Source organism: Coregonus clupeaformis, chromosome 25 (genome assembly GCF_020615455.1).
Source record: "Coregonus clupeaformis isolate EN_2021a chromosome 25, ASM2061545v1, whole genome shotgun sequence".
Classification (NCBI taxonomy): domain Eukaryota; kingdom Metazoa; phylum Chordata; class Actinopteri; order Salmoniformes; family Salmonidae; genus Coregonus; species Coregonus clupeaformis.
In genome coordinates, this window is record NC_059216.1 from 31,448,442 (window position 1) to 31,470,618 (window position 22,177).

The 22,177-nt window shown below is 42.9% G+C and overlaps 3 protein-coding genes across 7 annotated transcripts in view; 1 reads left to right on the forward strand and 2 right to left on the reverse strand.

Moving 5' to 3' along the window:
• tyro3 (TYRO3 protein tyrosine kinase) overlaps positions 1-2,554 on the reverse strand; it is a 28,599-nt gene extending 26,045 nt beyond the window's left edge. The window contains exon 1 of the mRNA XM_041848109.1: positions 2,474-2,554. Coding sequence (XP_041704043.1) covers positions 2,474-2,531 — 58 coding nt within the window. The 5' untranslated portion in view covers positions 2,532-2,554. The remainder of the gene's footprint in view (positions 1-2,473) is intronic.
• Positions 2,555-2,588: 34 nt separating this feature from the next.
• On the forward strand, positions 2,589-19,418 carry LOC121539543 (HAUS augmin-like complex subunit 2). Of its 4 annotated transcripts, XM_041848115.2 has the most exons (8): positions 2,589-2,765; positions 3,966-4,093; positions 13,022-13,146; positions 16,039-16,134; positions 17,971-18,040; positions 18,207-18,339; positions 18,499-18,607; positions 18,909-19,418. In XM_041848115.2, the coding sequence occupies exons 3-8, from the start codon at positions 13,060-13,062 to the stop codon at positions 19,023-19,025; spliced, it is 612 nt and encodes a 203-aa protein (XP_041704049.1). In that variant the 5' UTR covers positions 2,589-2,765; positions 3,966-4,093; positions 13,022-13,059; the 3' UTR covers positions 19,026-19,418. The 4 variants fall into 4 exon arrangements, with proteins under 4 accessions (XP_041704049.1, XP_041704048.1, XP_041704047.1 ...); XM_041848114.1 differs by lacking the exon at positions 2,589-2,765 and having other exon boundaries at positions 3,187-4,093; XM_041848113.1 differs by lacking the exons at positions 2,589-2,765; positions 3,966-4,093 and adding an exon at positions 12,598-12,694.
• On the reverse strand, positions 4,606-12,318 carry LOC121539542 (leucine-rich repeat-containing protein 57). 2 transcript variants are annotated; one of them, XM_041848111.2, is made up of 6 exons: positions 12,232-12,318; positions 9,554-9,787; positions 9,249-9,384; positions 8,786-9,054; positions 5,272-5,457; positions 4,606-4,759 (listed from the first exon to the last, which is right to left on the reverse strand). In XM_041848111.2, the coding sequence occupies exons 2-6, from the start codon at positions 9,635-9,637 to the stop codon at positions 4,718-4,720; spliced, it is 717 nt and encodes a 238-aa protein (XP_041704045.1). In that variant the 5' UTR covers positions 9,638-9,787; positions 12,232-12,318; the 3' UTR covers positions 4,606-4,717. The 2 variants fall into 2 exon arrangements, with proteins under 2 accessions (XP_041704045.1, XP_041704044.1); XM_041848110.2 differs by lacking the exon at positions 12,232-12,318 and adding an exon at positions 10,130-11,058.
• Positions 19,419-22,177: the final 2,759 nt, after the last annotated feature.

Here is a 22,177-nt window from a genome sequence, read left to right on the forward strand (position 1 = left end):
ACATACAGACCACAAATTCCAATTGTCTATACTGAAACTCTTTAACATCATCCCCAGCTCTGGCATCTTCCCCAATATTTGGAACCAAGGACTGATCACCCCAATCCACAAAAGTGAAGACAAATTTGACCCCAATAATTACTGTGGAATCTGCGTCAACAGCAACCTCTGAAAAATCCTATAAGTATCATCAACAGTAGACTCCCAACATTTCCTCAGTGACCATTTCCTCGTTACCAATTTTTGGGAAATTCTGTTACACAAAAATCATAAACAAAATTGATATCAGTAAAAGCACTATAACTAAGTGATAGGTCTACCTTTACTGGTTACTTCTGTGAACTTTCATTATAAAATATCTTAAAGATGTGGGTTTTTGTTAAAGGAATTAAGGCAAAAGGAAATGTTTCTTAAACTTACAGATGGCAGAAAATGTATCCTATACTAAATATGCAGTGCATTCGGAAAGTATTCAGACCCCTTCCCTTTTTCCACATTTTGTTACGTTACAGCCTTATTCTAAAATTGATTAAATAAATAAAAATCCTCATCAATCTACACAATACCCCATAATGACAAAGTGAAAACAGGTTTTTGTAATGTATTAAAAAGGAAAAAAATTAATTCCATATTTACATAAGTATTCAGACCCTTTGCTATGAGACTCGAAATTGAGCTCATGTGCATCCTGTTTTTCCATTGATCATCCTTGAGATGTTTCCACAACTTGATTAGAGTCCACCTGTGGCAAATTCAATTCATTGGACATGATTTGGAAAGGAACACCTGTCTAAATAAAGGTCCCACAGTTGAAAGTGCATGTCAGAGCAAAAACAAAGCAATGAGGTTGAAGGAATTGTCCGTAGAGCGCCGAGACAGGATTGTGTGGAGGCACAGATCTGGGGAAGGGTACCAAAACATTTCTGCAGCATTGAAGATCCCCAAGAACACAGTGGCCTCCAACGTTCTTAAATGGAAGAAGTTTAGAACCACCAAGACTATTCCTAGAGCTGGCCGCCCAGCCAAACTGAGCAATCGGGGGAGAAGGGCCTTGGTCAGGGAGGTGAACAAGAACCCAATGGTCACTCTGACAGCACTCCAGAGTTCCTCTGTGGAGATGGGAGAACCTTCCAGAAGGACAACCATCTCTGCAGCACTCCACCAATCAGGCCTTTATGGTAGAGTGGCCAGACGGAAGCCACTCCTCAGTAAAAGGCACATGACAGCCTGCTTGGAATTTGACAAAAGGCACCTTAAGGACTCTCAGACCATGAGAAACAACATTCTCTGGTCTGATGAAACCAAGATTGAACTCGTTGGCCTGAATGCCAAGCGTCACATCTGGAGGAAACCTGGCACCATCCCTACGGTGAAGCATGGTGGTGGCAGCATCATGCTGTGGGGATGTTTTTCATCAGTAGGGACTGGGAGACTAGTCAGGATCGAGGGAAAGATGAACGGAGCAAAGTACAGACAGAGATCCTTGATGAAAACCTGCTCCAGAGTGCTCAGGACCTCAGACTGGGGCGACGGTTCACCTTCCAACAGGACAACGACCCTAAGCACACAGCCAAGACAACGCAGGAGTGGCTTCGGGACAAGTCCCTGAATGTCCTTGAGTGGCCCAGCCAGAGCCCGGATTTGAACCCAATCTAACATCTCTGGAGAGACCTGAAAATACCTGTGCAGTAACGCTCCCCATCCAACCTGACAGAGCTTGAGAGGATCAGCAGAGAAGTGGTTTTATTTGGCCCACCAAGTTTTCTGAGCAAAAAACATTTTTTTTCATTGTTGGACATAAAAGTAATAATAATAACAATAATAACAATACGACACTTTTATCCAAAGCGACTTACAGTCGTGTGTGCATACATTTTTACGTCTGTAAAAACACCAGGAAATCCACTCCAAGCCCTTTTAATTTCATTAATCTGTTCCCAAGTATTCCCACGCATAATAGATAGACACGTAATCGTATACAAATGTAAGGAAGGTTTGACATTATTATGTTTCAGTCAAACATTATATATGTTTGGGCTTTTTGGAGTCTACAAATAATTTATAATTATGTTCTGTCAGCGGCTGAATCTAGTTGATGATCCTTGCTGTAGGCCTATGTAAAAATAGTATCCTTTTAAATACTTGGAGCCAATGGAATAGGCCCAAAACGGCAAACCCCAAAATAAATTAAACACCTCAAATACTTAAGTATTTGTCAGAATGTATTTGACCCAGGTCTTGATAGGGAGTCCTACTGTAACTTTTGGAGAGAGAACACTCAATTGTGTGCAGAACACCTAAGCGGTGGTGTTGGTCCCTTGTTTTGGACTATCAACCCCTGAAATAACATCGATCGGTGTTGACAAACAAACGCTGAACAAACGCATTCCGCCAAACGGAGTTCAACAGTATAGCCTAATTAGAAATTCATGAGACGTAGCCGTGCAGTCTAGTGATAATTGCTCAAACTTACCATGGATTGCTCTACTACTTTGTGCCAAGAAGAGTATGATCCAAAGATAAATGGTCATCTTTTCAACATCTGGTTCACAGTTTGAGCCTCTTTTCCACAAATATACGAATTCCCAAGTTTTTAACAGTCGATGACCTGAGCTACATGTCCCTTCGGGCCGTGGCTCCAAAGTACTTTTCCGAACTAGAAAGGAAATACTTTGAGATTTATCGGGAACAATTCACCCAGCGGCGCTGATATAATTCACCGAGACCGAAATACCAGTAAATTCCTGTCCGGGACGATAAACAAGGTATATGTTGTTTTCTTTCCCCTCATTACGTAACCGGCCACAGTTCTTTAGATAAGTTGACGTGGTATCTGTCTAGGCTGATTTACACATTTTTCTAGCCCCTTACTACAACAGGGGTGTATTCATTATGCCAGTTCTGCAACACTAATTATTTACTCCAACCAGAAAACGAGTTTCCATTGGACAAATTCAGATAGGTTCCGCCCCGTTTGCTTCCGTTTAAGAAACGTTTTGCAACAGAATTATCATAATGAATACGCCCCTGGATGAAGCGCTCAGTCTCCTGAGGAACGTCAATGTGCATGACTGCCGCCTAGTGAGAGAGCGCGGGAAATACGATTCTCAGTAACGTGATATAAAACAAAGTATCAAAATCTGTTCGTGTAACACCTAATGAACCTACAGAGACAGGCAATTGTAATTATTATATTTAATGGGAAAATGTGTGATGAGATGCAGGGTATATTAGGTTACTGCATGTAGTACACAAAAATAAGGTTATTTGACAATCTGATGTGAAGTGGTCTGAAAACTGTACACTCCTGAATAAAGCTTGGATGGCAACAAAATGGAATCCGATTTAAGGAAAAAAAACTCAATTAAAATATTAAATAGGAACATTAAATAATAAAAGCTGTAAAATGAAACATTAAAGTTGGGTAATTCTACATAAATCTGTTAGTACAGTACATTGACAACTCATGGGAGAGTATTCTGTTACAATTCTCTTACATACAAGTTACAATTCTTGTTAATGACAGCCTGTTGCAACTCATACTTTCATAGAAAGTGCACCATTGATCAGCAACACTGATTAGGAAACGGATATGAATGATCCTCTGAGGTTGTCGTCAATCTAGTAATACAGGTTGAGGTGCAGAGGCCCTTGTCAGACGAAATAATGTGAAGAGGATCCATTAACACTTCTTTAAGGGTAAAAATTAGAAAAGTGGAGTTGGTCATTTTGTGGTTTTTATCTTATATAATCACACTTCTTTAAAAATGTAGACAATTGATTTACAGAGTTAAAATACTAAAATAGTGAGGAAGTGTTCAACAGACCAACTGAAGATAATAAATAATACAAATCAAGTCCAAATAAGACTACCAAGCATTTCATAATAATATAAAGAGTATGCATGCTAAGAGTCGAATGGGTTGGTTTACATTACCGCTGTGCTTTTCTTCATTCTTTCCCAGCACCAGAAAAATAAGCTCTGGTCCAGGGCGTTATGCACGGCTTGCAGATGCGGAGCCTTCTTCAACTGAAAATAAATGGCCAGGACCCTAGCACCAGAAAATATGACTGCCCATTCCAGATCCACAGAGTAAGCAAGCCTCTGTGCATAAAGGAGTTCTCTCATTCTGGGTCTATGTAGAGCAACTGTCACTGCTTTGACATTCTGTGACTCTGTACTACAGCTTTAATTCGCTTGCTGCCCACCGGCACAGGTACCATCTCTGACAGGCAAAACAGTTAACACTTGGACAATCTACACTGCTCGATACTAAGCAGAGGAGTTTGCCTTCTGCAGCTATTGTAGTGTGTGTGTAATAGTTTAGAGGCAATTAAAAGCCAGTATAGACCATTTTAGCCCACTGTACTATTTAAGCATAACCTGCTTTGGTTAATAACTAAAGACAACATTTTGGTCAGAAATTAGTAGCTAAGTATTCAAGATGCAATTTATGAATATCATAAAAGTGAGTGCACTGTCCATCGTTCACGTAGTTCTCTGTAACCATCAATGGTGTCCTGTTGCTTTCATTCACAGTTCTGTAGCATGCTCTCGATCAGTCCTCCTTCTCTATGGTGGTCCTTCTCCTTTGTTGTTACCTGTTGCCGCAGCAGTGCAGAAGCCATATTTACTGTGGTAAGCCACAACCATTCAGAGAGGGTGCTTGAGGGTAGTTCACAAGCTGGACTCATCGGGATGCTCTCTTTCTATTGATCAGGCAAATTTCTTCTTGGTTGCAGTGAAGCGCTCCATGTACTGTGGGGTAAACAACAAATTAGATCAACAATAGGCACATCTGAGGCTGGGACACCACGGATAAAATGACAACTATGAGATAAGCCCTTTGAGTAAGAACTGAATGGTGGTCTAAGTTTTGAATATTATAATAGGCAGGTGGTCATATTTAGTGGTTGGGGCTACATTTGACCACAGACTATGTCAAGTGCAGGGATTATGACTGAAAAAGAATACCAGAGCTGTCTGAGCCACAACTTTCTTTAGTTGATCCTCCTTACGTTGAACAGGAAATCCCATTATTGTTGAGCTAGCCCACCACTCTTGGGAAACAGTATTTTGTTTCTACGCTGCTCACAAAAAAATTACGTCAACAATGGGGAGGAAAGATATTTCAAACCGATGAGTTTGAAATGCATGAGCTGTTTTGTTTACAATAGATATTAAGACAGCCTAGTGCAGCATCTTGACTGTTCTTTGCTTTAACCTTGACCGTTCATTTGGCAACGAGCTGTTTCTGTTTCACGACTCACCTTCTCATACCCTTGCAGGTCCCGCATATTCTTCACCTCAAACAGGTTGCCCTCCACAGAGAGCAGGGACACCTGGGAGTTGGTGAGGATGGACACGGGGATGGAGGCAAGCTCCAGACAGTTCTCCTCCAGTCTCAGCACCTTCAGCCTCTGGCAGGTGGACACCTCCGCAGACACCACTGAAATCTGGGATAATCATTTATATACACTGAACAAAAATATAAAACGCAACATGTAAAGTGTTGGTCCCATGTTTCATGAGCTGAAATTAAAGATCCCCAAAATGTTTCATACGCACGAAAAGCTTATTTCTCTCATTTTGTGCACACGTGTTTACATCCCTGTTAGTGGGCATTTCTCCTTTGCCAAGATAATCCATCCACCTGACAGGTGTGGCATATCAAGAAGCTGATTAAACAGCATGATCATTACACAGGTACACCTTGTGCTGGGGACAATAAAAGGTCACTAAAATGTGCAGTTTTGTCACACAACGCCAAAGATGTTTCAAGTTGAGGGAGCGTGTAATTGGCATGCTGACTGCAGGAATGTCCACCAGAGCTGTTGCCAGAGAATTGAATGTTCATTTCTCTACCATAAGCCGCCTCCAACATTGTTTTAGAGAATTTGGCAGTACGTCCAACCAGCCGCACAACCACAGACCACGTGTAACCACGCCAGCCCAGGACCTCCACATCCGGCGTCTTCACCTGCGGGATCGTCTGAGACCAGCCACCCGGACTGCTGATGAAACTGTGGTTTGAACAACCGAAGAATTTCTGCACAAACTGTCAGAAACAGTCATCTGTGTGCTCGTCGTCCTCACCAAGGTTTAGACCTGACTGCAGTCCGACGTCATAACCGACTTCCGTGGGCAAATGTTAATCTTCGACGGCCACTGGCACACTGAAGAAGTGTGCTCTTCACGGCGTGTGTGGCGTTGTTTGGATGAGCGGTTTGCTGATGTCAATGTTGTGAACAGAGTGCCCCATGGTGGGATGGGGTTATGGTTTGGGCAGGCATAAGCTACGGACAACGAACAATTGCATTTTATCAATAACAATTTGAATGCACAGAGATACTGTTATGAGATCCTGAGGCCCATTGTCGTGCCATTGATCCGTCGCCATCACCTCATGTTTCAGCATGAAAATGCACGGCCCCATGTCGCAAGGATCTGTACACAATTCCTGGAAGCTGAAAATGTCCCAGTTCTTCCATGGCCTGCATACTCACCAGACATGTCACCCATTGAGCATGTATGGGATGCTCTGGATCGACGTGTACGTCAGCGTGTTCCAGTTCCCGCTAATATCCAGCAACTTCGCACAGCCATTGAAGACGAGCGGGATTTTTGCTGCATGAGGCAAATGGTGGTCACACCAGATACTGACTGGTTTTCTGATCCACGCCCCTACCTTTTTTTAAAGGTATCTGTGACCAACAGATGCATATTTGTATTCACAGTCATGTTTCAATTGACTGATTTCCTTATATGAACTGTAACTCAGTAAAATCTTTGAAATGGTTGTGTTTATATTTTTGTTCAGTGTAGATTTATATAGATTCGATTCTAGAATAGATCCCTGGTTAAAATTGGTGCACTATATGTATCCGCTGCTAAAGCCCCTTTCCATCACTCAAAATGTCAAGCTTCTGCCTCTAACCCTAGGAAACTCTTTTCCACCTTCTCCTCCCTCCTTAATCCTCCACCCCCTCCCTCTCTGCGGACTACTTTGTCAACCACTTTGAAAAGTAGGTAGACGACATCCTCTCCTCTTTCACTCAGCCTATTGAGTCCACTGGTCCCACTCACACAGAACCCTATGCCTTGATCTCTTTCTCCAGATGAAATCCTGCGACTAGTGAGGTCCGGCCGCCCGACAACCTGCCCACTTGGCCTCATCCCCTCCTCCAGACCATCTCTGGAGACCTTCTCCCATTCCTGACCACTGGCTGCGTGCGTCCCCTCTGACTTCAGAATCACTCCCTTCCTCAAGAAACAAACCCTTGACCCCTCTGACATCAAAAACTACAGACCGGTATCACTTCTTCCTTATTTTTCCAACACGCTTGAGCGTGCCATCTCTGATAAACACTCTCGTTATCTCTCTCAGAACTATCTTCTTGACCCTAACCAGTCAGGCTTCAAGATGGGTAACTCAACCGAGACTGCACTCCTCCAGGTCACGGAGGCTCTTCGCACTGCCAAAGCGGATACTGTGAACCATCAGATCCTCATCTCCACCCTCTCAGGGCTGGGCGTCTCAGGCTCTGCACACTCTTGGATTAAATCCTACCTGGCAGGCCGCACCTACCAGGTGACATGGAGAGGATCTGTCTGCACAACGTTCTCTCACTACTGGTGTCCTCCAGGAATCGGTTCTAGGCCCTCTCCTCTTCTCTCTATACACCAAGTCACTCTGCTCCATCATATCCTCATATGGTCCCTCTTATCATTGCTATGCAGATGACACAACTACTTTTCTCCTTCCCGCTTCTGACACCCAGGTGGCGACACGCATCTCTGCGTGCCTGGCAGATAACTTATCTTCGATGTTGGGCCCACCACCTCAAGCTCAACAAGACGGAGCTGCTGCTCTTCCTCCCGGGGAAGGCCTGCCCGCTCCAAGACTTCTCCATCACGGTTGACAACTCCACGCTGCACCCCTCCCAGAGTGCAAATAACCTTGGCGTGACCCTGGACAACACCCTGTCGTTCTCTGCAAACATCAAAGCAGTAACTCGCTCCTGCAGGTTCATGCTCGACAACATCCGTAGAGTATAACCCTACCTCACACAGGAAGCGGCGCAGGTCCTAATCCAGGCACTCGTCATCTCCCGTCTGGACTAAGGCAACTCGCTGTTGGCTGGGCTCCCCGCTTGTCCTATCAAACCCCTGCAACTTATCCAGAACGCCGCAACCCGCCTGGTGTTCAACCTTCCCAAGTTCTCCCATGTCACCCCACTCCTCCGCACACTCCACTGGCTTCCAGTCGAAGCTCGCATCCACTACAAGACCATGGTAATTGCCTACGGAGCAGCAAGAGGAACAGCCCCTCCCTACCTTCAGGCTATGCTCAAACCCTACACCCCAACCCGAGCACTCCGTTCTGCCACCTCAGGTCTCTTGGCCCTCCAACCCCTACGGGAGGGTAGCTCCTGCTCAGCCAAAGCTCTTCTCTGTCCTGGCACCCCAATGGTGGAACCAACTTCCTGAAGCTAGGACAGCGGAGTCCCTGCCCATCTTCCAAAAACATATGAAACCCTACCTCTTCAAAGAGCGTATTAAATAATTTCACAGCACCCCTCATCTCCTTTCGTGAACTAACACTCGCACTTGACTCTTTTCCCCCGTACTAGCACTGACTTTGCTGATAGCTACTTAATTGAGGGAAAATGTACTTACTATGACGGAGATATTTGGTTTTCTTAAGATGAATGCAAATGACTAAAATGTAAATGTATGGGGAATAGGGTGCCATTTGAGATGCACCAATAAACACCCGATTACCTGGTTCTGGTTGAGATTGATCTCAATGGCCTGCAAGGACGCCACCTCAGCAGGCACAGCCTGGATGTGGTTCTTAGACAGGTCCAGGACGTCCAGGTGTCGTAGGGAGCCAAGGCCGGCAGGAAACTCCCGGAATTTGTTCCCTGACAGGCTGAGGGTGCGCAACGCTTTCAACTGTCCTACAGTGCTAGGGAGCTGCGTCAGGTGGTTCCCGTTCAGCAAGAGAGTCTCTAGTTTCTTCAGCTTTCCAATTTCATCTGGGAGACTTGCTGTGTACCCACAAAAACAAACACACACTTAATGTATAGCCTAGCTAAAGAGATTGATTGAAGCAGATGAATGCACATCAATAATCAATGCACGTAACGGGCATTCATTATTCAGTGAAAGCAAAGTTTCAAGAATTTGTCAACGGATGCTGTAGTGTGAAGACGGTAACGTTGAGGATGCAACAACCACTTACTGAGTTTATTACAGTTTAAAGTCAGACTCTTCATCTGAAGGAAGTTTCCTATGGCAGCAGGTAGCACTTCAATCTTGTTGGAGGACAGATCTACAGTCCGTAGGTTTCCAGTCAACCTCTGGAGCTCCTCAGGGAACTGAAATACATTAGTGGCAAAAAATACATACATACAAACCGTCCAAGACAATAACCACAACTGAATTGAATTCAGCTAAATAAACAAAGCACCAGTTAAAAGGCTGTTGTGGAGTGCGGACATTTTAACAAGCAGACTATAGGATGGACACTGTGTGTGTATGACTTACCTCGGGAAGACCTTTCCCTGTCAGCTGAAAGATCCCAGTCTTCTGTGAGTTTTCCAGATGGGCTTTGATTGCATTGTTCCCCATCTTTGTTGTAGTTACCCGCTGATGCAGTCCTTCTAAGTGATGGTCTTCAACTTGACAATCAGTCACACACTTGTAATCAGCTAGCCTATTACTGTGATGGTGGTGCCAGATACTGTGGGTCTGCCCGCTACTTGGTTTTCAGTGTGGCCCCTGAAAGAGATCATGAACACAAAATCAGTCACGGCTGTAGGCGTTTAGGCATTAGCTGACAAGCAAGGAAAGAAGGATCATGAGGTCAGATGTAAGAAGTTAGCTTGCAGCAGTAGCTAGCCATCTTACTACTTAACGTTACTGTCTGAGGCAAGCTTTGAGACATTCATGCATATTATTGACTTAGGGAGTACTTTGTCTATTAGCAGCAAAGGGTAATATATATCTGTACTTTCAAATACAATTATCCCAAATGATGGTAAATATTTAGAGGATACTGTTAGCATAGCTAGCGAGTTAGACCAACTGGGATTTGTTTAGTTAGATAACAACGTTACTTACCTTGCGAGCTGATTTTAAGTCCTCCTCGTGCATTACGTGTCTGCTAATGGTAACATGAACTAACATATTAGTAAAATATAACTATGGGGATTGTTGGACTAGTCAAACCTAAACAATTAGCTACTCGCCTAGGACATACTGTAGCTAATCCTGTTTCTCGAACAACAACAAACATGTCGCTGAGAGGCTAGCAGTTTGTAGTAGTGATGGGTCGTTCGCGAACGGCTCTCTTTGAACGGATCTTTTTGATGAACCGAATCGCATCGGTGAAAGAGCCGTTCATTTGGCTCCCTGATTTGCATACTGCTACTAAAAAGGTGTTTCTGCAGATAAATTACAAAATAATTCTCTAGAGAGGGTGAATCCTCATTGCATAAAAAATAAATCGTGGGGAGAGCGGCAATCTGGCCCACGCTGATTTTTCTGTAGCGCGTAATTGTTTGTTCTTCTAATAATCTGGTCAGTAAAAAAAGTATTGAACGCGAATTTCACGATCTGAAATAATGGTAGCCTACCCTTTAGCCTTTACATTGGATATTTGCATTTTTTTCATGGTTTTAGAACTTCTAGGTCGATTTTAATATTGCTGAGGGATTAGTGTTTTTTACGTCGGTTTGTATTTGACTATTTAAAAAAAATATCCGTTTCGGATTTCGGTTTGAGTATTTTATATAATAATGAGGTTACAATGATTTTAGAGCTTTTTAATTGAAATTTCTAAACCCAAAATAGTGAACATTCATTGCCAAAACATTGAAAATATTCCATTCTCTATCAGGTACACATTGGGTAGACATTGGGTAAACATGAAATAATAAAATATGTTGTGTATATTACTTAGTTATTTTTTTAATTCCTTAAAGTAATCATATCACTTTAGGCAGTAGCAGTCAGGCAATCCAACGGTATGTGTTCCCTATACAGTACTGTCTTTAGTCATCCTATTTAGCTAGCCTGCCTGCCTGCCTGCCTATTGTCCTGTAGAACTGTCGGGCGAAATCATTTGACTAGTTCTTCAAAGTAGATAAGGTATACTTTCACGAACTGTCTTGTCGTTGTGTTGTGTAGGATAAATTCACCTCTCATGCGGTCTGTGTGTATCTAACCCAATGTAGCAGGTGTGAAAGTGTATCCGTCCAGAGATCTGTATACAATGACGAGATGCTCATGTCTATATCCTAACAATGGGAGTCGTTGTCCCAAAAGTGGGAAGGCAGGCGACAAGCTCAGGTCCAAAATAAACCCATAGGGGTTTATTTTGGATAGATTTTGGCGAAAGTGAAACCTCTCGCTTCGCGTCGTCTTAGTCTCTTGAGCCGGGAAAAAATGGCGCAATGGATTATGGTCATAGTGCTTAATTACCACGTTTCTGCGCTAAACTAAGTTTAATATTTGCTTAATGAAAACTAGAACTACCTTCAGCCCAGCGTCCCACATAGTTATTTACTTGATTTCTCTTGTGAATGATTTGATTTCTCTCTAGATAAACGTCGCGTCGGGCTCACACAAAAAACGAACTAAATGGAATTCAAGTAATTGAACCGAAGTCGGTCAATGAGTTGTTTAATAACCCCCCCAAAAAACTAAATTTCGGTTAATCGCTCAGCACTAATTGTTATAAGCATTTTGAACGAATAGCTTTTTGGGAGCCAAATGTGCCGGCTCTTTTACGTGAACAGAGCCAAATGAGCCGGCTCTGTGTTATGGCAGTAATGTGATGGGAAGTTAGGATCTTTTCGACTCGTTCAGTCAAAAGAACGAATCTTTCGACTAATTTCGTTCATTTGAGTCAGTTATGCCCAGAGCACGCAGGACCCCCTATTGGCGAACTGAAAACTCGAAAGAGGCATGATTCTACAAGCCTCTCGTTTACATGTCTTTCATAGGTGGCTTATTGGAGCTGTCATTTGTGACAGACTTGTAAACGTGTGTAAATCATGTACATTTGTTAATTGTTAGGCATACAAATAAGATTGTCTTGACACATTTGAAACGAGGTCTAGTTGTGGCCGCAACCAGACTAGATTGTGAGCGACTCTTGGCGGAATGCATTGCTTGACTGCAGTGAGGGTGATAAATGAGAACTTGTTCAACTGGCTTACCTGGTTAAATAAAGGTAAAATAAAAAGCAGCGCAATGTCTTTCGCGAACTGCAGGCCTCCAACGATTTGTTCTCGAGTTTGAGTTTGTTGAGCAGAGGCTGTGTCCATCATAACGTTCAATAATCAATTAATTGCATTCACTCTTGCACCATGCCCTATCAATTAATACATCAATAATGTATTTTCCTTCTCTATGCTCATTATCTATTTTCATACACGCATATGACAGACAGATAATTAGTTGGTGGTCGGAGAACGTCTCTGGATCCACTGAGCCGGAGGAGCGCGGTCAAACGAACGACTAATATGAACGAGTCACTCAGAAAAACGAATCAAGACTCTCGTCAGTAAAAAGAGTCGTTCAAAAAGAACGAATCGTTCGCGAACTGCACATCACTACAGGAACTTTAGAGCGGAAGTCCGGAAGTCATTTCTTCACCAAAGGAACAACAACATCGGCGGGGTAAATTTGAAAAAATAATTTGTCGAAAATTGGTCAGACAAATTGACTTGCACTGTAAAATATGTTGGTGTATATGGGTAACTATATAATAAACTAGTAGTTGTGGGAATGTGGTAAAATTAGGTTTGCTTTCTTAACGTAGACAAACGTCGCTTTCTCAGTTAGCTAACAGTACAGTAGCTAGCACAACATAGCTAGCCTGGCTCTACGAATCCGAGTGTGGACTGGACATGCTAACAAGCTACGTCCAACACTAGAGAATATAGCTAAAATTAGCTAACTAAGATATGCTTGTTATATTGACTACGAATCTTTGCTTTTTTACAGCTACACATTTTCCAAGGTTGACCCCACCACTCTTACAAATGAATCCGTGGGTCATTGCTCCATATTCAGTGACGCCTGTTGCAAGTCTTTTGACCAGGTGTGTCGCCTCAGGTGTTCTTTCCCAGGTGAGTGCATGCCGAGCAGGAGTGGCCAGCCCTATTTCTGGAGAGCTGGAGAATGCATACTTTTTGCTCCATCCCTTTTGAAACTCAACTGAATCAGTTAATCAAGGTCATGGTGAGCTAGCTAGTAAAATTATGTTTTCGAGTATAAACCCCGGTAGTTTGGGTCCTGTTAGTCTCGAGTAGCCATACGTTCAAAATCACGTCTTTGTCGAGCATCATGGTTCGAGAATTGGCTAGGGTCCTGGATGCTGATTGGCTGAAAGACGTGGTATATCAGACGTTGGGCAGATTCGGTTATGCTGAGCCACACTGGTCTATGGCCCATGGCGTGAATGGGCAAAGGCGGTGAGGGAGGAGTGCCCTTCTCAAATCGAACAGTAATCTGTGCTGCGGCACCACGGTGCATCGTTCAGAAACATACATTTATTTTCCATAAAATATGTTCAAATTTAAATCTAGTTTTCATTGGGATGGCAGATAAAGCGTTTGATCAAAAGCAATCACTTTTGCATGTGAACACAGAATCCTACTCATTACTCCACGTGCTCCTACGTCACTTTTGTTTTAGAGCTGACTTCGCTGTGGTCTTTGAACAGGTCACTTGGCTCACGCCCAGTTCCAAAACGAATGCAATCAACTTTCACCTGATGCAAAACACACCTACACCGTGGTATAACAGAGATTATAAACCAGGTGGTTCGAGAGCTAAATGCTGATTGGCTGAAAGACGTGGTATATCAGACCATATACCATGTGTATGACAAAAAATACTATTTACTGGTCTAATTACGTTGGTAACCAGTTTATAATAGTGATAAGGCACCTCAGGGGTTTGTGGTATATGGCCAATATACCACAGCTAAGGGCTGTATCCAGGCATTCCTTGTTATTGTACATAAGAACAGCCCTTAGCCGTGGTATATTGGCCATATACCACAGCTCCTCGGGCCTTATTGCCTAAATATTACATTTACGTCATTTACATTTAAATATACCACGGGTATGATGCAAAATTACTTGTTTACTGTTCTTATTGTGTTGGTAACCAGTTTATAATAGCAATAAGTCAACTCTGGGCTTTGTGGTATATTTGCCAATATACCACGGCTAAGGGCTGTATCCAGGTACTCCGCGTAGTGTCGTACATAAGAGCAGCCCTTGGCTGTGGTATATTGGCCATATACCAACACCTCCTCTATCCTTATTGCTTAATTAGATTGTGTTTTTGGAGCAAAAGTATGCAAGAAGGTTGCCATCTCTAGGAGGGTTGTTTGGGTACCCTTGAAGAAGAGTGTATACAGTGCATTCCGAAAGTATTCAGACCCCTTCGCTTTTTCTACATTTTGTTACGTTACAGCCTTATTCTAAAATTGATTAAATTAAAATGTTCCTCATCAATCTACACACAATGACAAAGCGAAAACAGTTTTTTTGATTTTTTCTGCAAATGTATAAAAAATTATAGAACAGGTACCTTATTTACATAAGTATTCAGACCCTTTGCTATGAGACTCGAAATTGAGCTCAGGTGCATCCTGTTTCCATTGATCATCCTTGAGATGTTTCAGTTGACAGTGCATGTCAGAGGAAAAACCAAGCCATGAGGTTGAATTAATTGTCCGTAGAGCTCCGAGACAGGATTTTGTCGAGGCACAGATCTGGGGAAGGGTACCAAAACATTTCTGCAGCATTAAAGGTCCCCAAGAACACAGTGGCCTCCATCATTCTTAAATGGAAGAAGTTTGGAACCACCAAGACTCTTCCTAGAGTTGGCCGCCCGACCAAACTGAGCAATTGGACGAGAAGGGCTTTAGTCATGGAGGTGATCAAGAACCTGATGGTCACTCTGACAGAGCTCCAGAGTTCCTCAGTGGAGATGGGAGAACCTTCTAGAAGGACAACCATCTCTGCAGCACTCCACCAATAAGGCCTTTGGTAGAATTGCCAGACGGAAGCCACTCCTCAGTAAGAGGCACATGACAGCCTGCTTGGAGTTTGCCAAAAGGCACCTAAAGGACTCTCAGACCATGAGAAACAAGATTCTCAGGTCTAATGAAACCAAGATTGAAATCTTTACATTTTAGTCACGTAGCAGACGCTCTTATCCAGAGCGACTTACAGTTAGTGAGTGAATGCATTTTCATACTGGCCCCCCGTGGGAATCGAAACCACAACCCTGGCGTTGCGAGCGCTATGCTCTACCAACTGAATGCCAAGCGTCACGTCTGGAGGAAACCAGGCACAGCTCATCACCTGGCCACATACAATTTTTTTTTTACCATCCCTAAGGTGAAGCATGGTGGTGGTAGCATCATGTTGTGGGGATGTTTTTCAGCGGCAGCGACAGAGATTAGTCAGGATCGAGGGAAAGATGAACGTAGCAAATTACAGACAGAGATCCTTGATGAAAACCTGCTCCAGAGCGCTCAGGACCTCAGACTGGGGCAAAGGTTCACCTTCCAACAGGACAGTGACCCTAAGCACACAGCCAAGACAACGCAGGAGTGGCTTCGGGACAAGTCTCTGAATGTCCTTGAGTGGCCCAGCCAGAGCCCGGACTTGAACTCGATTGAACATCTCTGGAGAGACCTGAAAATAGCTGTGCAGCGACATTCCCCATCCAACCTGACAGAGCTTGAGAGGATCTGCAGAGAAGAATGTGAGAAACTCCCCAAATACAGGTGTGCCAAGCTTGTAGCGTCATACTGAGTAAAGGGTCTGAATACTTACGTAAATAAAAATCTTAAACCTGTTTATGCTTTGTCATTATGGGGTATTGTGTAACAAAATCTGTAAAAGGTGAAAGGGTCTGAATACTTTCCGAATGCACTGTAGTTACTTTTCTACCGATATCCTAGGCCACCACACTAAGCAGAGTCTCTTTCCTTACAGGAGGATGTTGATACTGTCCCTAGAGAACCCCATGTATTTTCCCCAAATCTCCTGGAAGCTGAACAGCACATCACTATGGAACGGGAGCTTGACAAGGTAAAGTTATCAACAGGTACAGTGAGGGGAAAAAAGTATTTGATCCCCTGCTGATTTTGTATGTTTGCCCACTGACAAAGACATGATCAGTCTATAATTTTAATGGTAGGTTTATTTGAACAGTGAGAGACAGAATAACAACAAAAAAATCCAGAAAAACGCATGTCAAAAATGTTATGAATTGATTTGCATTTTAATGAGGGAAATAAGTATTTGACCCCTCTGGAAAACATTACTTAGTACTTGGTGGCAAAACCCTTGTTGGCAATCACAGAGGTCAGACGTTTCTTGTAGTTGGCCACCAGGTTTGCACACATCTCAGGAGGGATTTTGTCCCACTCCTCTTTGCAGATCTTCTCCAATTCATTAAGGTTTCGGTTTCGAGGCTGACGTTTGGTAACTCGAACCTTCAGCTCCCTCCACAGAATTTCCATGGGATTAAGGTCTGGAGACTGGCTAGGCCACTCCAGCACCTTAATGTGCTTCTTCTTGAGCAACTCCTTTGTTGCCTTGGCCGTGTGTTTTGGGTCATTGTCATGCTGGAATACCCATCCATGACCCATTTTCAATGCCCTGGCTGAGGGAAGGAGGTTCTCACCCAAGATTTGACGGTACATGGCCCTGTCCATCATCCCTTTGATGCGGTGAAGTTGTCCTGTCCCCTTAGCAGAAAAACACCCCCAAAGCATAATGTTTCCACCTCCATGTTTGACGATGGGGATGGTGTTCTTGGGGTCATAGGCAGCATTCCTCCTCCTCCAAACACGGCGAGTTGAGTTGATGCCAAAGAGCTCGATTTTGGTCTCATCTGACCACAACACTTTCACCCAGTTCTCTTCTGAATCATTCAGATGCTCATTGGCAAACTTCAGACGGGCCTGTACAGGTGCTTTCTTGAGCAGGGGGACCTTGCGTGCGCTGCAGGATTTCAGTCCATCACGACGTAGTGTGTTACCAATTGTTTTCTTGGTGACTATGGTCCCAGCTGCTTTGAGATCATTGACAAGATCCTCCCGTGTAGTTCTGGGCTGATTCCTCACCGTTCTCATGATCATTGCAACTCCACGAGGTGAGATCTTGCATGGAGCCCCAGGCCGAGGGAGATTGACAGTTATTTTGTGTTTCTTCCATTTGCGAATAATCGCACCAACTGTTGTCACCTTCTCACCAAGCTGCTTGGCGATGGTCTTGTAGCCCGTTCCAGCCTTGTGTAGGTCTACAATCTTGTCCCTGACATCCTTGGAGAGCTCTTTGATCTTGGCCATGGTTGAGAGTTTGGAATCTGATTGCTTCTGTGGACAGGTGTCTTTTATACAGGTAACAAGCTGAGATTAGGAGCACTCCCTTTAAGAGTGTGCTCCTAATCTCAGCTCGTTACCTGTATAAAAGACACCTGGGAGCCAGAAATCTTTCTGATTGAGAGGGGGTCAAATACTTATTTCCCTCATTAAAATGCAAATCAATTTATAATATTTTTGACATGCGTTTTTCTGGATATTTTTGTTGTTATTCTGTCTCTCACTGTTCAAATAAACCTACCATTGAAATTATAGACTGATCATTTCTTTGTCAGTGGGCAAACGTACAAAATCAGCAGGGGATCAAATACTTTTTTCCCTCACTGTATTCTTGGGTTGTATTAATTAGTGCACACGATAGCAAAACGTTTAGCAAGAAAACAAGTTTCTTATTGGACATGTTCAGGTAGACCCTCCCTGTTCCAGTCCGTTTTCTTCCATTTGGTGCCTAGTGACTACAACCCTGGTTTGGTGCCAGACACCTGTCCTGTCTGATGCAGTGATATGCATTTACCTAACTTAGTTCTATTTGTTTTAGATCAATCTAGAAATGGAGTTGTTGAAGTTGGAAAAAGAAAGCGCAGATGTCACTCACAAATTTTACTTGAGTAAGTGGGGATGTTGTACTTTTGCATAGTGGTGTCTTGAGATTCTAAAGGTAGTATGTAGCAACATTTTCAGATACAAACATGTTTAATGCATACACTATTTGGAGGGACACAGCCAGACATATGAAATAGTCAAATAATAAAGTAGTACATTTGTTTCTTATAGGTCAAAGGTTTACATCATTGCAGCAATTCACCTCCCATCTGCAAGATGTGCTGAGAGAACAGGCAAGCCTGCGCCGAAGACTGATGAAACCACTGTGTCAGACTAACCTGCCCATAGAGGCAGATCTTCACAGGCGAGGGACCTTTTATTTTTCCTGTGTGTGTTTACAATATTCTTAAATTCTGTACATAGGATGGCGCCCTGATGTGTATGATGATGTTATATTGCTGAGTGTACCTTTTTTAAATGTTATTCTCCCAGTTAACTGAGGAATGATGGTCCTGTTTTATAGATATGTGGTGGAGGTCATGAGGATGGCGGTGGACTTCATTGAGAACTTGGAGGCAAAGATGAACACTGTTCGTACTATTCCCACCATTGATGATTCCATGAGCAATCTGGTGAGTGCTTTCAATCAAATCCCCAGGCCAGATGTATTGCAAGTCCTAAACTCTGCCATGGGTTGTGTTCAGTAGAATACATGTAGCTACATTTTTTTACAATAGAAAACCTCTTATCTTCCTCTTGACCCCTTTTATCCTCCATATTACAAGCCTACCCCTTGTTACATTTATACTAGCTCATGTTAATAAGTAAGTAAAGTAAGTAAGCATTGTCTGAGCCAGAATGTCCCATATTATTGTTAATACTGTACTATGATTGTTCATGTTAATTTTATGCATTGTACTCTCTCTTTCTCAGAACAATTGCGTAGCTCAGCTCCTAGCCCAGGTGACAGAGGTGGAAAGACTCTCCAATCAGGTTCTACAGTGGAGGAGTCAAAACAGCAGCACTTCCATCAATGACATCACTACCTGAGAGCAACGTGAGTCCCAATTCTCCACCCTTTTCCCGAAGTGTGCACTTGCCTGTCATGGATTTAACAAGGGGGTAAACTCCCTACAGCCAATGTTTACATGAATCCACTGCTTTTAAATCTATGATTACAATTGTAGTGTGTAAGTGAACACTTTGGGAGAAGGGTGGAGAATCGGGATGCAACCCAAGTCAAACTTTTCAGAATCCTTCAATGGACATCTGTCATTTATACATGACAAGAACATTGTGTTCTGAAAATGTTTGACAAATGTCTCATTCAGAGAAAATGGGTGTTGTGTTACTTTACAATATCCCCCATAATGTGCTATTTTGTCATTGTTTATTTTGATTCTAACTAATGGCATCTTTGTAAATAAATCTATCTTGTTAATATTTGGACTGTGCGTCCCCTGCAGACGGTGGAGCCGAGTAGCTATGTCACAATGGGGCATTGGAGTATCTTGTCTGTGTACTCTGAATTACGCTTTTCTATCCATCTACCTATCTACCTATCTATCTACCTACCTACCTACTTTGGTGTGAAAAGTGCAAATCAATCCCAGAACAACAGCAAAGGACCTTGTGAAGATGCTGGAGGAAACGGGTACAAAAGTATCCATATCCACAGTAAAACCAGTCCTATATCGACAACCTGAAAGGCTGCTCAGCAAGGAAGAAGCCACTGCTCCAAAACCGCCATAAAAAACCCACACTACGGTTTGCAACTGCACATGGGGACAAAGATCGTACTTTTTGGAGAAATGTCCTCTGGTCTGATGAAACAAAAATAGAACTGTTTGACCATAATCACCATCGTTATGTTTGGAGGAAAAAGGGGAAGGCTTGCAAGCCGAAGAACACCATCCCTACCGTGAAGCACGGAGGTGGCAGCATCATGCTGTGGGGATAGCAACACCTCAAGACATCAGTCAGGAAGTTAAAGCTTGGTCGCAAATGGGTCTTCCAAATGGACAATGACCCCAAGCATACTTCCAAAGTTGTGACAAAATGGCTTAAGGAAAATAGGCCTTTTACAAGATTAAATTATGACCGGAGCGTTTGGTTCTTATTAAGGAGAGAGTCCAGACAGGCTACTTTAGGAAACTTTCTAAATGGACATATAGAGAGAATCAGCAAACTCACACACACACCCCCGCAAAAGGACCCGTCAATCAAAGCCACCAGCGTATGTCAGACACAAGCAAATACAGTTGAAGTCGGAAGTTTACAAACACTTAGGTTGAAGTCATTAAAACTCGTTTTTCAACCACTCCACACATTTCTTGTTAACCAACTATAGTTTTGGCAAGTCGGTTAGGACATCTACTTTGTGCATGACACAAGTATTTTTTCCAAAAATTGTTTACAGACAGATTATTTCACATACAAATGGACAATGACCCCAATGTCGTAGTAAATATAAAATGTTATAGATTGATCTGAGTAATATGTTGTGCAAGAGGTTGTGCAAGACAAATTGTGTTAGGAGCTTGTTTTCAATAAATGTTCTGTGTCATGTGTCTGATACTAACAGTGTGTTAGTTGTCTGTGCATAACATTTTAGTAGCGAACAAAGAACAGAACACCAGATGGCCTAATCTTACAGGAGTACGATAAACTGGACAACACCCACACCTCAGGCCCAAGGCCCCCACCAGTTGCTTCTCACGAGTTTCCTTTGACACACACAGACATCTCACTGTGGACGCACACTCATTCTCAAACCCCCCTCCCCTTCTACTGGTCGGGTGCCAAGGGCAGAGGACTCTGCCGTGCACCAATGGGGCATCTGCTCTGGACAGAGCAGACCCGCCTCCTACGCCTCGGGAACCAATCAAGGGACTAGAAGAAGGACCCCTTCCTTTATGTTACATTGTATAAAGTAATGCTGTAAACTCTGTTTAAACATCCTTCTCAGCTGACACTAATAGAGTGCTATATGATTAGGTCCATGCATGTTAATTAGCAGGATCCCATGCATGTTAGCTAACAGTAACAGATATCTCTGTGTTTAATAAACTGCCTTTTGCTTAAGCAAATTCCTCTCTGTCTAGCGTCGATGGTTTGTACTCCCTCTCCTTATTATGTGTTCACCAACACCAAGCATACTTCCAAAGTTGTGGCAAAATGGCTTAAGGACAACAGTCAAGGTATTGGAGTGGCCATCACAAAGCCCAGTCCTCAATCCTATAGAAAATGTGTGGGCGGAACTGAAAATGCGTGTGCGAGCAAGGAGGCCTACAAACCTGACTCAGTTACACCAGCTCTGTCAGGAGGAATGGGCCAGAATTCACCCAACTTATTGTGGGAAGCTTGTGGAAGGCTACCTGAAACGTTTGATCCAAGTTAAACAATTTAAAGGCAATGCTACCAAATACTAATTTGAGTGTATGTAAACTTCTGACCCACTGGGAATGTGATGAAAGAAATAAAAGCTGAAATAAATCATTCTCTCTACTATTATTCTGACATTTCACATTCTTAAAATAAAGTGGTGATCCTAACTGACCTAAGACAGGGAATTTGTACTAGGATTAAATGTCAGGAATTGTGAAAAACTGAATTTAAATGTATTTGGCTAAGGTGTATGTATACTTCCGACTTCAACTGTATGTGATTTAATGCTTGGCATATCAATGACCCTGGTCAAAGCAGATGAAGGCTCCCTCTCACAAAGACAGGCTGATTCATATGAGCAGGGTGTCATCAACTGAAGACTTTGAAAAGTGGGACACTTGGGCTATTTTACACTTTCTTTAGCATAATTGAATTCTGTACAATAACCACAACTTTTGCTATGTATATAGCATTTTTAGTATTAGTATTGTAAATCTGTGGAGGGTGAAATTATGATTGAAGTGTGTTTATTGTGTAATTTTACAGTACTAAGACCTAAAACTTGTATAAAGTGTGGTTGTAGTGGTAAAAACGGAGGTTGGCGTTCACCCATGTGCTATTCTGCTGCATACCACAAGGTGTCAGCTTTGAGCTATCTAGGGGACTGTTCCCCATACTGCAATTTTGGAAACTTGCAAATGGCAGACAAAATATGGCAACTGTGTGAACAACAACTTCGCGACACAGGTGGATGACTAGATACACTGACTAGAAAACCTTTCTTGACCCTTACCTAAAAGCTATAATTTCCTAGT